General features: G+C 51.1%; 2 protein-coding genes across 2 annotated transcripts; both read left to right on the forward strand.

The window, feature by feature from the left end:
• Window positions 1–1,438: 1,438 nt before the first annotated feature.
• Window positions 1,439–4,065, forward strand: LOC127389388 (dual specificity protein kinase CLK1-like). The gene is made up of 10 exons (XM_051629808.1): window positions 1,439–1,538; window positions 1,936–2,002; window positions 2,135–2,251; window positions 2,388–2,554; window positions 2,631–2,724; window positions 2,808–2,938; window positions 3,084–3,166; window positions 3,316–3,395; window positions 3,659–3,749; window positions 3,838–4,065. The coding sequence occupies exons 1-10, from the start codon at window positions 1,439–1,441 to the stop codon at window positions 4,063–4,065; spliced, it is 1,158 nt and encodes a 385-aa protein (XP_051485768.1).
• Window positions 4,066–10,546: 6,481 nt separating this feature from the next.
• On the forward strand, window positions 10,547–13,174 carry LOC127389389 (dual specificity protein kinase CLK1-like). The gene is made up of 10 exons (XM_051629809.1): window positions 10,547–10,646; window positions 11,044–11,110; window positions 11,243–11,359; window positions 11,496–11,662; window positions 11,739–11,832; window positions 11,916–12,046; window positions 12,192–12,274; window positions 12,424–12,503; window positions 12,768–12,858; window positions 12,947–13,174. The coding sequence occupies exons 1-10, from the start codon at window positions 10,547–10,549 to the stop codon at window positions 13,172–13,174; spliced, it is 1,158 nt and encodes a 385-aa protein (XP_051485769.1).
• Window positions 13,175–14,683: the final 1,509 nt, after the last annotated feature.

The raw sequence follows: 14,683 nt of genomic DNA on the forward strand, positions 1-14,683 counted from the left end.
CTGCCTAGAGATCACACATGGGTTGGGAGAGACCATGTTTATGGGAACCACTCCTCCTGGGTGTTGGAATGGCACAAGTACAGGATGGGAGAGCTCCTCATGGAGAAGTGGGGAGCCTGATCTTTGAGGATGGAAAGCCTCCCTAATTCTTATCCAAAACAAAACCAGCTCAGGAGATACAAAGACCAACCTGACTGTCTAGTGGTGACCAAGCTGACTTGAACCACTGAGCTGCCAGAAGAGTCACTGCAGAACCTGGTACAAATTGGTTTTGGGCTTCTTGTGCATATCTGTGTGACTGCACCTGGGAAACTGTGTCCAGGTCTGGAGGCCCCAAGACAGGCTGGGAGAGTTGGGGTGTTGAGCCTGGAGAAGAGAAGGCTCCAAGGAGACCTTAGAGCACCTTCCAGTGCCTGAAGGGGCTACAGGAAAGCTGGGGAGGGACTTGGGACAAGGGCAGGGAGGGAGATGACAAGGAGAGATGGATGAAAACTGGCAGAGGGAGATTGAGGTGAGACACGAGGAGGAAATTCTTTGGTGTGAGGGTGGTGAGAAGCTTCTGCTGGCCTGGAGAAACCTGTGCCTGTGGCCAAGAGGCTTCTTGGTCCCACCATGCCCTGTGCTTGTAGGATCTGCTCCTTGGGCAGAAGAATCAAGGAAAACTCAGAGAGCAGCTTGTGGCAATGAGGCTTTCTTATAAATAGGAGCTCTGCTGGGCACACCCTGGCAGGGCAGTGACAGTGGGAGGGACTGGGTGCCCAGGCTGGTCCGTGCTGGTGGGACACCTGGTCACACAGGGCATGGGCTGGCTCCACCTGTGCTGTGGGTGCCCTCCACCTCGGGACCCGTCGGAGAAGTTCCATGAGTTCCATCTGCTCCCTCCAGATCCAGGAGGACCTGATGGGTGGGTGGGATGGTTGAGGCAGATTCAGACCCTGAAATGGCAGATCCTAACATGGGGCCTGACAGGAGACTTCAAAAGCAGATTTGGGGCCTCAAACTAACACTCTGGGCCATGAGAATGAGTCTTAACACCTACAAAGCATAAAGCTTGGAGCTTAGAGATGAAGCTTTGTGCCCTGGGCCCTTAAAGTGGGAAAGGCACTTGAGAGAGGCATCCTGCTCAGCACACAACAAAAAGTCATGGGCACTGAGAACCTAAAGTAAAATGCAGTGAACCAATCTTTGCAAAGAAAAGCAATTGTGCTGCAGTTTGGTGTTGCCTTGCCACTTGGAGGATCTCCCCTGGGAATGTGCCCCGTGCCCTGTTTTTGTCCTGCAACACACACCGTGTGCCCCGTGCATTGGCGGGGAGTGAACCTGAAATGGCTCCTGCCAACCCTTGGTGGCCTGGCCTGTATCTGAATGGCCCAGCATCTCCCTGCCAACTGAATTTCCTGCTCTGACCTGAATGCCCTGGTGTTTCTTCATTGCCTAGATGATCCTGACAAGCCCTCCAAGGAGCGGATCCAACAGCGTGGAGGAGAACTGCCAGGGTCACCCCATCTGTCAGACAGGAGACATCCTCTGTGCAAGATGTACAGCACAGTAGTATTAACTTTTCAGATAGAATCAGTTGTGCCAGCATAAGATGTGGGTGGGGTTTGCAAGTCTTTTCCTTCTGTCTGGACTTTCTGTCTTTGGGGGTAGAGATCGTTATTCCTTGTCTGTACATTTCTCTTTTCTTTTCCTCCTTTCCCCCCAAAAATACAGTAAATGCAGCTAATGAAGCTACTGGATTGAGTTCCCTGTAAATGTGCCTTGAGGAGAGTTGTCCAGTAACATCTCTCCAACTGGAGATTTTCCATGTAACGAGGCCCAGTTGAGAGGAACCTACTTGTCCTCTTTGTTTGCTGCATTTTTGTGTGTTGGCTTGTTTTCTCAATACCTGAGTAACTATACAAGTTGTGTGACTGACAGTTGTGCTCTTTCTAGATGAAGTCGTTGCTACTTTGGGAGAGGGGACTTTTGGACAGGTTGTGGAGTGCATCGATCACAAGGAGTAAGTCTTTGGAAGTAACCACACACAGTTCTCCTGGCTGATGCTCTCAGAGTGTGGCTCAGGAAGTGCTCAGGATCCTTAGGTAAAAATCTCCTCCATGTTCTAAGCGCAGTTAAAAACCTGTCTTTCCAGGCAGGGCAGGCATGTGGCTGTGAAAATCATCAAGGAGGCTGATGGGAGCTCTGAGGAAGCCTTTGCAGAAGTCCGAGTGCTGCGCTACTTACGTGCCCTGGACCCCAGCAGCACACAGTGAGTGCACAAAGCCTTGTCCTGGCCTCTGGCTTTCAGCTGCCTGGGACACACGGAGCTTTGGGAACACAGCATGGACGTAGCAGAGCGTGACACCACTGCCTGCTGCAATTGCTGCCTTTTGCTGCTTCTGCAGGCACTGTGTCCGGATGCTAGACTGGTTTGAACACCGTGGCCACGTCTGCATCGTGCTGGAGCTGCTGGGGCTCAGCACCTTTGACTTCATGAAGGAGAATGGCTTCCTCCCCTTCAGGCTGGACCACATCAGGCAGATGGCCTATCAGATCTGCCAGGCTGTCAACTGCAAGTATCTTTCTTTTTGCCTTGCTTTGCTAGCTTTTCTTTGTGGTATTTGCTAACAAGCATTGTCCCCTTGCAGTTTTGCACGTCAACAAGTTGACGCACACAGACCTGAAGCCAGAAAACATCTTGCTGGCGTCGTCTGACTCCACGGAGGAGTACAATCCCAGCCTGGGAAGTTGCCGTCCTCTTCCCCACCTGCCCTCAGCCATCCTCTGGCTTCCCTTGGGCACTAGCCTCCCCTTGTTTCCTTGCAGAAGTGTCAAGAGCGCAGACCCAAGCATCCCGACATCAGGGTTGGGGACTTTGGGAGCACCACACGTGACGATGAACATCACAGCACGGTGGTGACCACGAGACCGTTCCGAGCTCCCGAAGTCATCCTAGGTCAGTAGGAGTCTGTTGGGCACAGCTTTGGCCTGAGACTCCTGGTGCCTATTGAGAGGTGCTACAGAAGTGTGGCCCATCTTGCTGGAGCTCTTGACTCGCTTGCAGCCTGCTATAAACGTGAGCCTTCTGGGTCTTTTCACAGCCCTGGGATGGTCACAGCCCTGCGATGTCTGGAGCATAGGATGTATTCTCCTGGAGTACTACCTGGGATCCCCAATCTTTCCGGTAGGCAACTAGGAGCCAGCCAGCTTGGCAGGAAGGCTGGCCCCATGAACATTTGGAAGTGACAAGCCACACTGAAGGAAGGTCATTGTGTGGTTCTTGATCACTCCTGCTGTGAAGGAACAACAATGTCTGTCTTGATTTCCCTTCAGGTCAATGAAGACAAAGAACACCTGGCAATGATGGAGAGAATCCTGGGGCCTTTGCCAAGTGACATGATAAAGCAAAGCAGGTAATTCCATTTCTCCATACCTGGACGGATAGAGTTCCATTGAAATACCTTCAGATTTGCTTTAATGGAAATTTAAAAAGAAAAAAAAAAAAAGAGAATTTGAATACGTTCACGTTCATCCTTTGGTCTGTTTCCCAAACTGGCCACTCCTGTGGAACCTTCCCAGCTCATGCCCGAGATGCCGACCAACATGCTGATAAACTGCTTCTAGTGCAGGGACAAAAAGCACCTCTGAGTAACAACCTGTGGTCTGATTGTTTCAGGAAACGCGGATATTTCCATCAGGACCGGGTGCACTTGGACGAGCGAAGCTCTGCTGGGAGATACGTGTCCCGGTGGTGTAAGCCCCTGAAGGTAAGAGGGCTGAGGGGAAAGGCTGCTGGGGAGAGCACCTGGACATGCAATGACACCATTACAAACAGCTGTTCTGTTCTTCATGAAGGCATTCATGACCAACGACGGAGACGACCACGAGAACCTGTTTGATCTGATTGAGAAGATGCTCCGTTACGACCCAGCAGAGCGAATTACTCTGGGAGAAGCCCTGAAACACCCTTTCTTCCTGCCCCTGAGACGGGAGAAAAGGCTGCTGCCTTCTGGAGCTGGGGAGCCTGACCCAGGAGTCCTTCCCCCAAAGAAGCGGAGAAAGTATAGGATGTTTGTTGGATAGAGTTGTTTTGTTCATGTTCCCTTTGGTGTTAGGATGTTTTGGGTAGTGTAGTTTGTTGCAGCTGTTGGAATAAAACTGAAGTGAGAAAAAGACAGTGATGGACTTGGTTGTGTTTCCTCCGTGCGTGAAGGTCTTGGGACAGTGGCACTTTGAAAGGTGCACAGGTGTCCTAGGACTCTGTCCTGCTGCTGAGTGGTCTCCACAGGGAGAATTCCAGTACCTGTGACACACAAGACGTTGCCCTGTCACACTGACCTGAGGCCTGGATCACTGCACACCCCCCAACTCCTGCAGCTGTTCCACTGCTGCGCTGGGACTTGAAACTTGGTAGCTTAGGTAGGAACATTGAAATACTCTCAGCCCCACTCCCGACAGGACTGGCTACACCTCTTGTTTACAGATGGGTAAAATCCCAGACAGACCTTTTCCAGGAGGGCCAGACAACAGAAAGAGTCCTCTTCCCAGCCTGGATTTTAGATGGGTCCCTGCCACCCAGACCCCTTCTCAATATACAGAATGAGTCCCGGAGGAAAGTTAAAGCCTTAATCCTGAAGTGTAACTTTCTCGTGTTTTCTGGTTGTGTGGGGGTTTTATTGCTGTTGTTGGTTTGGTTTTTTTCCCTCTTCCTTTTCAAGTTCATGCAGCCCCATCGCTTTGTTACCTGGTCGGGGAGCACCTGCTCTTTGCTCTTTCCACACGGGGTGCACACAATTTACCAGCTCTTTCAGCACCACATTTCACTCCTCAGTTCCCTGTGTTTTCCACTGACTCAACCACCCTCTCCTTTCTCCCTCCCTGACATCTGCCAGAGCCCACGGCCTCCCTACTGCCCACAAGGAACCATTTCCCAGAAGAATGCCAGAATTGTCAGGGATCATCTAGTGCAGCTGCCCTGCTGAAGCAGGATTGCCGGGAGCACATCCCACAGGGCTGCATCCAGGCAGGCTCTGTCTCCAGAGGAGGACTCCACAAGCTCTGTGGGCGCAGCCTGTTCCTTGCCAGCAGCAGCCACCTTGAAACCCTCTGCCTGCCCACTGCTGATGGGCCTGGGCACCGAGCGGGGAGCTGAGGAGCAGAGCCCAGGGATGAGCCCCTCTGGGCTGTTTGGAGCCTTGAGGAGAGAGGCCCCAGGAGCAGAGCCCGGCCAGCAGGGCCAGAGCCGCGCCGGGGGCTGCTCTGCCGCCTGGGCCCGGGGGCTGCGGCTGCTGCCGGAGAGAAAGGGCTGTGGGAGAAGCTGCAGGCTGCTCAGCTCCCTTTGTGCTGCGCTTTGGCAGCCAGGAGAGGAAAAGCTTCCAGAGGCACAGAGCTGCAAGCCTTGCTTCCAGTGCAGCCGTTCCGCTGGCTCCTGTCAGTGCCCGTTGGGCACAGGAGGCCGAGGGCCGGGTCCTGCCCCTGGCTCACATCAACACCCCGCAACGCTCCAGGCTTGGGGCAGAGCAGCTGCCAAGTGCCCAGGGAAGGACCTGGGGACATCACTGATGGCATTTCCTGACAGCTTGTAAGTCGCAGTGAGCAGAAATATCTTCCTGCACAATGGTCTGGATAGACTTTTCCATGACACTGCTCCAGAAGTCTGGTTAGCAAGAGGGAAGCAGTCATTTGAGTTTTGCTGGAGTCTGGGAAGGACCGTACCTTGTCAGGCAATTGTTCTAATGTGGCTGAGGAGTTTGCAATAACGAGTGGCTATTTCTCATCTTGCCTCCTTGTCAGTGCTACAGCTGATACCCAGGCAGGTCTGCAGGCATTCAAAGAGAAGGTGGAGGGGACACCTCCTCCTGCCTTTCAGTTTCGTTTTGTGCTGAAAAGTGGCATTTGGTCTGGGCATGTTATCTGTGAATCTAACTCCAGGTATTGAAAGAGATGGTAGACACTGATCTCTGGTTACTTCTGGCAGGTCCATTTCTGAATACAACTTTGACTACTAGGACTGATCTCTTATTTCTCTTGCCCTCTTTTCTCCTTTATTTATCACCTCTAGCTTTTTACAGTTGGTGGGAGGGTAAGACCCTGATGCTGTTTCTATGAAGATCCAGAGAATACCCAGAATGCAAGGACTTCATTTTTAACTGGGATGCTTTTCGGGCCCTCCGATGATTCTTCAGCGGCCGCTGTGGGGGGAAAGCAATGGTGTGTCACCTGGTTTGCAATACAGCTTATGACAGCTGCTACAGGCCAACTGTGCAGGCAGATTGTTTCACCATAAATGCACAAATAGGTAGTCTTGAGCACTTCACCTTCTAAAGCTGTGGCAGATCTGTTTGTCAAGTAACTGCCTCCTGGTGTATCAACAACTTGGAGATGTTAAAAAGCATTTAGCTATTCCTCAGGCTCTTATCCTCACCTCACAGCTCTCCCCCCCACTGCTAAAATCCCTGGGCTTTCAGCCCAGGAAGTGGGACTTAGAGTCTCTACCTGAGGGTTTGGACCCTCAGGATGCCTGTCTGGATCCTAAAGGTGCAGATTCAGACCCTGAAATGGCGGATCATAGAATCATAGAATCATAGAATCTTAGGGGTTGGAAGGGACCTCGAAAGATCATCTAGTCCAACCCCCCCTGCCAGAGCAGGGTCACCTAGAGCACATCACACAAGAACGCATCCAGGTGGGTTTTGAATTACTCCAGTGAAGGAGACTCCACAACCTCCCTGGGCAGCCTGTTCCAGTGCTCTGTCACTCTTATAGTAAAAAATTTTTTTTGGATATTCACCTTGAACCTCCTATGCTCCAATTTACACACATTACCCCTTGTCCTATCACTGGTCATCACTGAGAAAAGCCTAACTCCATCTCCCTGACACTCACCCCTTACATATTTGTAAACATTGATGAGGTCACCCCTCAGCCTCCTCTTCTCCAAGCTAAAGAGACCCAGCTCCCTCAACCTTTCCTCATAAGGTTGATGTTCCACTCCCTTAATCATCTTTGTGGCTCTGCGCTGGACTCTTTCCAGCAGTTCCCTGTCCTTCTTGAACTGAGGGGCCCAGAACTGGACACAATACTCCAGATGCGGCCTTACCAAGGCAGAATAGAGGGGGAGGAGAACCTCTCTTGACCTACTAACCACCCCCTTTCTAATGCACCCCAGGATGTCATTGGCCTTCTTGGCCACAAGGGCACACTGCTGGCTCATGGTCATCCTCCTGTCTACCAGGACCCCCAGGTCTCTTTCACCTACACTGCTCTCCAGCAGGTCAGCCCCCAACCTGTACTGGTCCATGGGGTTGTTCTTCCCCAAATGCAAAACTCTACACTTCCCCTTGTTGAATTTCATCATGTTTCTCCCCGCCCAACTCTCCAGCCTGTCTAAGTCCCTCTGAATGGCAGCACAGCCTTCTGGTGTGTCAGCCACTCCTCCCAGCTTGGTGTCATCAGCAAACTTGCTGAGAGTACATTCTATACCCTCATCCAGGTCGTTGATGAAGATGTTGAACAACACCGGTCCCAGTACCGGCCCCTGAGGGACTCCACTGGTCACACACCTCCAACCAGATTCTGCCCCATTGACTACAACTCTCTGACTCCTTCCCATCAACCAGTTCCTAATCCACCTCACTACCTGATCACCAAACCCATACCTGATCAACTTATCTACAAGGATGCTGTGGGAGACAGTGTCAAATGCCTTACTGAAATCAAGATAAACCACATCTACCGCTCTACCATCATCTATCCACCTAGTAATTTCCTCATAGAAGGCTATGAGGTTAGTCAAACATGATTTACCCTTGATAAAACCATGCTGACTGCTCCTGATGACCCCCATATCCTTGATATGCCTGGAGATAGTGACTAGAACAAGTTGTTCCATCACCTTTCCAGGGATGGAGGTGAGGCTGACCGGTCTATATTTACCCGGGTCCTCCTTCTTGCCCTTCTTGTAGACTGGAGTGACATTTGCTATCCTCCAGTCCTCAGGCACCTCTCCTGTTACCCATGACTTACTGAAGATGATGGAGAGTGGCCTAGCAATGACCTCCACCAGCTCCCTCAGCACCTTTGGATACATTCCATCTGGACCCATCGATTTATGGATGTCCAGATTATGCAACTGATCCCTAACCCAATCCTCATCTACTATGTCCTCACCTATCTTGACTACTTCTGGGGCTATATGAATCTGGGGCTCATGGGGAAATCCTGCAGGAGTAAAGACAGAGGCAAAGAAGGTGTTCAGCACCTCTGCCTTCTTTATATCCTCTGTCACCAGGGCTCCCACCTCATTCCTCAGTGGGCCAATATTGCCTCTAGTGTTAGTTTTGTTAGCTATGTATTTGAAAAAGCTCTTTCTATTATCCTTAACCTGACTTGCAAGGTTAAGTTCCAAGGAGGCCTTAGCTTTCCTAATTCCCTAACATGGGGCCTGACAGGAGACTTCAAAATCAGATTTGGGGCCTCAAACTAACACTCGGGGCCATGAGAATGAGTCTTAACACCTACAAAGCATAAAGCTTGGAGCTTAGAAATGAAGCTTTGTGCCCTGGGCCCTTAAAGTGGGAAAGGCACTTGAGAGAGGCATCCTGCTGCCGGCCCTTGCCCAGGCAAGTGCAGCTCCACCATGAACAGCCCGGCTGGCTCAGGCCTTGGCCCATGTTCTTGATGGAAGACTCGGGCTTGGACTAGATGCTCCCTCCCATGGACCCTCATGGTCTCTGCCAAGACCCCATGATTCCAAGCCCACGGCTCTGAGATTATGAGGTGGCAGCCTGGCAGCCTTTGGTGTGTGTGCCTTGCAGAGGCAAGTTTCAGCCAGAGGCTGGATTTGCTCTCCTGAGGTGAGAGGCGGCTGAGCTGCTGGAAGCTCCTGTGGAGAGAGGTGGTGGTTGAAGGGGCTGCAGGAAGGCACGGGGAGGAGAGAGTGGTGGCCGTGGCTTCAGGTGCCCTGTGTGAAGCAGCAGGAGCAGCAGAGGCAGCAAGGGTGAGTTCTGGGGGAGGGCTGGGGCTTTTTTTCGCATCCTGTGGGGATCGAGACTGATCCGTGCGCTTCCTTGAAGAGCTGCGTTTAGGAAGGTTGTTTTACAGGGGGCATTTATGTTCTGCACGGGCTGGAAAACGTGATTAAAAGCTACTGAAAGGTCGTAGAAACATAGAAGCATTTTGGTTAGAAAAGACCTTTAAGATCATCAGGTGCAGTCATGAGGACCACCAGGCAGGGAAGCAGAGAGACAAGGAACAGGCTTTATAAGCAAGGGCAAAAAACCCATGATGACTGAGCAACTCCCCACCAAAAGCAGTCTCCTGGCAGTTGTTCTTAAAGGAGGGTTAGAATTTATTTCTTTGTTTGGTTCAATATGAGGTTCCTCATCTTCCAGAGTTCTTGGCAGCTCTTGGCTATTGGGAAGGGAATGTGAAGGACACGTGTGGCGAGTGGTTTTGTGTTTCCACTCTGCAGGAGGAGCACAGGCAGCACGTGTCCGGGGACTGAGCCACGAGACTCTGTTTCAAGTCTTTGGGCAGAAGCAGGTTATTGGCTTTGCTTCCCCTATGAAAAGTGTTAACTTTGAAAAAAGCTCTTGAATTCAGTAATAAGGTGGAAGAAAGAGCAGAGAAGAACTGAACATGGGGTAGTAGAGGAAAGAGAGAATCTCCATGAGAGCGTTCATGTGGTGATTTGTGGCTTGGAGGGAACTGTGTCTCTGTGGGATGTCATTCCAAGAGCCAAATCTCTCTGGTCCAGATGCAGCATTCCAGGCCAATGCGTTCTTTTGAATGGGCTCTGGATGAAACTGCGCAGCCCAGCTGGTGCGAGAGCCCTCTGAAGAGGAAGAGGACATTGTCAGGCAGTGCACAGGAGGCCAAGCGCTGCAGACTTGGTGGTTCTGACCTGCCTGGCAGGTAAATCCTTTTTCACTTCTGACAGCAGCAAGTGCATAGCATCATGGCATCCCAGCACTGTTCTGGCTGGACAAGAGAATTTCTTGTTCTCGTTTGGTCATCTGACAGTGCAGTTGTGTTTGAGTTGGAGATCTTTCACGAGAGACCTCTGACAGCTCAAAACAAAAGGCTGTCTTGATAGTGGAACTGGAATGATTGGACTGAGGTTGATGTGATGCTTTTCTTGCAGTGCCTCTTCAGAAACCCAGAACCATCAGGGATGGGCTGCTGGGCCTCACAGCAGCAACTCATCGGCTCAGAGTGGGGTGGGTAATTCCAAAAGGAAAGACAAGACTCAGCACACAACAAAAAGTCATGGGCACTGAGATCCTAAAGTAAAATGCAGTGAACCAATCTTTGCAAAGAAAAGCAATTGTGTTGCAATTTGGTGTTGCCTTGCCACTTGGAGGATCTCCCCTGGGAATGTGCCCCGTGCCCTGTTTTTGTCCTGCAACACACACCGTGTGCCCCGTGCATTGGCGGGGAGTGAACCTGAAATGGCTCCTGCCAACCCTTTGTGGCCTGGCCTGTATCTGAATGGCCCAGCATCTCCCTGCCAACTGAATTTCCTGCTCTGACCTGAATGCCCTGGTGTTTCTTCATTGCCTAGATGATCCTGACAAGCCCTCCAAGGAGCGGATCCAACAGCGTGGAGGAGAACTGCCAGGGTCACCCCATCTGTCAGACAGGAGACATCCTCTGTGCAAGATGTACAGCACAGTAGTATTAACTTTTCAGATAGAATCAGTTGTGCCAGCATAAGATGTGGGTGGGGTTTGCAAGTCTTTTCCTTCTGTCTGGACTTTCTGTCTTTGGGGGTAGAGATCGTTATTCCTTGTCTGTACATTTCTCTTTTCTTTTCCTCCTTTCCCCCCAAAAATACAGTAAATGCAGCTAATGGAGCTACTGGATTGAGTTCCCTGTAAATGTGCCTTGAGGAGAGTTGTCCAGTAACATCTCTCCAACTGGAGATTTTCCATGTAACGAGGCCCAGTCGAGAGGAACCTACTTGTCCTCTTTGTTTGCTGCATTTTTGTGTGTTGGCTTGTTTTCTCAATACCTGAGTAACTATACAAGTTGTGTGACTGACAGTTGTGCTCTTTCTAGATGAAGTCGTTGCTACTTTGGGAGAGGGGACTTTTGGACAGGTTGTGGAGTGCATCGATCACAAGGAGTAAGTCTTTGGAAGTAACCACACACAGTTCTCCTGGCTGATGCTCTCAGAGTGTGGCTCAGGAAGTGCTCAGGATCCTTAGGTAAAAATCTCCTCCATGTTCTAAGCGCAGTTAAAAACCTGTCTTTCCAGGAAGGGCAGGCATGTGGCTGTGAAAATCATCAAGGAGGCTGATGGGAGCTCTGAGGAAGCCTTTGCAGAAGTCCGAGTGCTGCGCTACTTACGTGCCCTGGACCCCAGCAGCACACAGTGAGTGCACAAAGCCTTGTCCTGGCCTCTGGCTTTCAGCTGCCTGGGACACACGGAGCTTTGGGAACACAGCATGGACGTAGCAGAGCGTGACACCACTGCCTGCTGCAATTCCTGCCTTTTGCTGCTTCTGCAGGCACTGTGTCCGGATGCTAGACTGGTTTGAACACCGTGGCCACGTCTGCATCGTGCTGGAGCTGCTGGGGCTCAGCACCTTTGACTTCATGAAGGAGAATGGCTTCCTCCCCTTCAGGCTGGACCACATCAGGCAGATGGCCTATCAGATCTGCCAGGCTGTCAACTGCAAGTATCTGTCTTTTTGGCTTGCTTTGCTAGCTTTTCTTTGTGGTATTTGCTAACAAGCATTGTCCCCTTGCAGTTTTGCACGTCAACAAGTTGACGCACACAGACCTGAAGCCAGAAAACATCTTGCTGGCGTCGTCTGACTCCACGGAGGAGTACAATCCCAGCCTGGGAAGTTGCCGTCCTCTTCCCCACCTGCCCTCAGCCATCCTCTGGCTTCCCTTGGGCACTAGCCTCCCCTTGTTTCCTTGCAGAAGTGTCAAGAGCGCAGACCCAAGCATCCCGACATCAGGGTTGGGGACTTTGGGAGCACCACACGTGACGATGAACATCACAGCACGGTGGTGACCACGAGACCGTTCCGAGCTCCCGAAGTCATCCTAGGTCAGTAGGAGTCTGTTGGGCACAGCTTTGGCCTGAGACTCCTGGTGCCTATTGAGAGGTGCTACAGAAGTGTGGCCCTTCTTGCTGGAGCTCTTGACTCGCTTGCAGCCTGCTATAAACGTGAGCCTTCTGGGTCTTTTCACAGCCCTGGGATGGTCACAGCCCTGCGATGTCTGGAGCATAGGATGTATTCTCCTGGAGTACTACCTGGGATCCCCAATCTTTCCGGTAGGCAACTAGGAGCCAGCCAGCTTGGCAGGAAGGCTGGCCCCATGAACATTTGCAAGTGACAAGCCACACTGAAGGAAGGTCATTGTGTGGTTCTTGATCACTCCTGCTGAGAAGGAACAACAATGTCTGTCTTGATTTCCCTTCAGGTCAATGAAGACAAAGAACACCTGGCAATGATGGAGAGAATCCTGGGGCCTTTGCCAAGTGACATGATAAAGCAAAGCAGGTAATTCCATTTCTCCATACCTGGACGGATAGAGTTCCATTGAAATACCTTCAGATTTGCTTTAATGGAAATTTAAAAAGAAAAAAAAAAAAAGGAGAATTTGAATACGTTCACGTTCATCCTTTGGTCTGTTTCCCAAACTGGCCACTCCTGTGGAATCTTCCCAGCTCATGCCCGAGATGCCGACCAACATGCTGATAAACTGCTTCTAGTGCAGGGACAAAAAGCACCTCTGAGTAACAACCTGTGGTCTGATTGTTTCAGGAAACGCGGATATTTCCATCAGGACCGGGTGCACTTGGACGAGCGAAGCTCTGCTGGGAGATACGTGTCCCGGTGGTGTAAGCCCCTGAAGGTAAGAGGGCTGAGGGGAAAGGCTGCTGGGGAGAGCACCTGGACATGCAATGACACCATTACAAACAGCTGTTCTGTTCTTCATGAAGGCATTCATGACCAACGACGGAGACGACCACAAGAACCTGTTTGATCTGATTGAGAAGATGCTCCGTTATGACCCAGCAGAGCGAATTACTCTGGGAGAAGCCCTGAAACACCCTTTCTTCCTGCCCCTGAGACGGGAGAAAAGGCTGCTGCCTTCTGGAGCTGGGGAGCCTGACCCAGGAGTCCTTCCCCCAAAGAAGCGGAGAAAGTATCGGATGTTTGTTGGATAGAGTTGTTTTGTTCATGTTCCCTTTGGTGTTAGGATGTTTTGGGTAGTGTAGTTTGTTGCAGCTGTTGGAATAAAACTGAAGTGAGAAAAAGACAGTGATGGACTTGGTTGTGTTTCCTCCGTGCGTGAAGGTCTTGGGACAGTGGCACTTTGAAAGGTGCACAGGTGTCCTAGGACTCTGTCCTGCTGCTGAGTGGTCTCCACAGGGAGAATTCCAGTACCTGTAACACACAAGACGTTGCCCTGTCACACTGACCTGAGGCCTGGATCACTGCACACCCCCCAACTCCTCCAGCTGTTCCACTGCTGCGCTGGGACTTGAAACTTGGTAGCTTAGGTAGGAACACTTAAATACTCTGAGCCCCAATCTGTGGAGGAATTTTTGATACAGCAGGGTCATGATTTCAGGAGCCTGGGAGGGCTTGACAATCCTTGCTGTAACAGCAAAGTATGAAACTAACAATTGATGTTGTTTGCAACAAGATTATCTTTAGTCTTGGGAGAATGAGGAAGTGTATCTTGGCTGGGCACCCGAGGGAGGACGTGAAGATGGATGAGAAAACTGCAGGATGTCACAAAATAGTGCTTGTAACACATGTAGTCACAACCAATAGCAAAATGAAGCCTGACACGTGAACCGTTATGCTTAGCCAATTAAATGAGGTGTCTGTCCACATGCACAGCCACGTGGACAGCAACTTAGAGTATTTAAGTATCAGACAAACTGGCAATGAAGTGGAACGAGAGGTAAGACCATATTGGTTGTCGTGTCATTACTTGGCCCTGCTCCTGTTGGACTCATGCACAGGTGTCCTAGGACTCTGTTCTCCACCCCTGCCACCCTGCACCACCACCTCGTCCATAGCCCGACCCCCCTGCCACCCCCTCCAGCACACACACACACACACACACACACACACACAGACACACACACACACACACAGGCTGCCTGGGCAAGGACGTTGGCTGTTCCTGACCCCAGGAACCACGGGCAGATCTTCCCTGTCTCCTGCCACGGCTCCAGCGACACTCGCCGTTCCCGCTGGTCCTTCCCATGTAGGGATTTCTCTTGGCTTTGATTGGAGCTGTTTCTCATGGATCCACCAGTATTTGAGCTGGAGAGTTTGGCTGAGCTGGTTTCTGCTGATTTACTTGAGGAAGCTCATCAAGTTGGTGACAGCTTCTTCTTTTCTTCCCTCCTCCCTCCATCGTGCACATGCAGCGTCATCTTCTGTGCTGGCTCCTTGAACTCTTCTCGCAGTGGCAGCTCAGAGGGATGTTTTGTTTTGTTTTTTTTTTAATTAATTTTATTTGAATCCTGTTTATTAAAAAGGTCTCTTCCACCTCCACAAAGTTAACGATGTATTTATTGCCCAGAGTCTCAGTCCCAGCCATCCACAGGAGACCTGGTGAGGCAGGTCCTGGCACGGGGAATCCGAGGAGATTGGTCCTTGGTGCCCACCTCTCAACGTGCCCAAGGCTCTCAAAGCCTTGTCTGTGGGAGTGGGAA

Source organism: Apus apus, chromosome 11 (assembly GCF_020740795.1).
Source record: "Apus apus isolate bApuApu2 chromosome 11, bApuApu2.pri.cur, whole genome shotgun sequence".
In the NCBI taxonomy this organism is placed as follows: Eukaryota; Metazoa; Chordata; class Aves; order Apodiformes; family Apodidae; genus Apus; species Apus apus.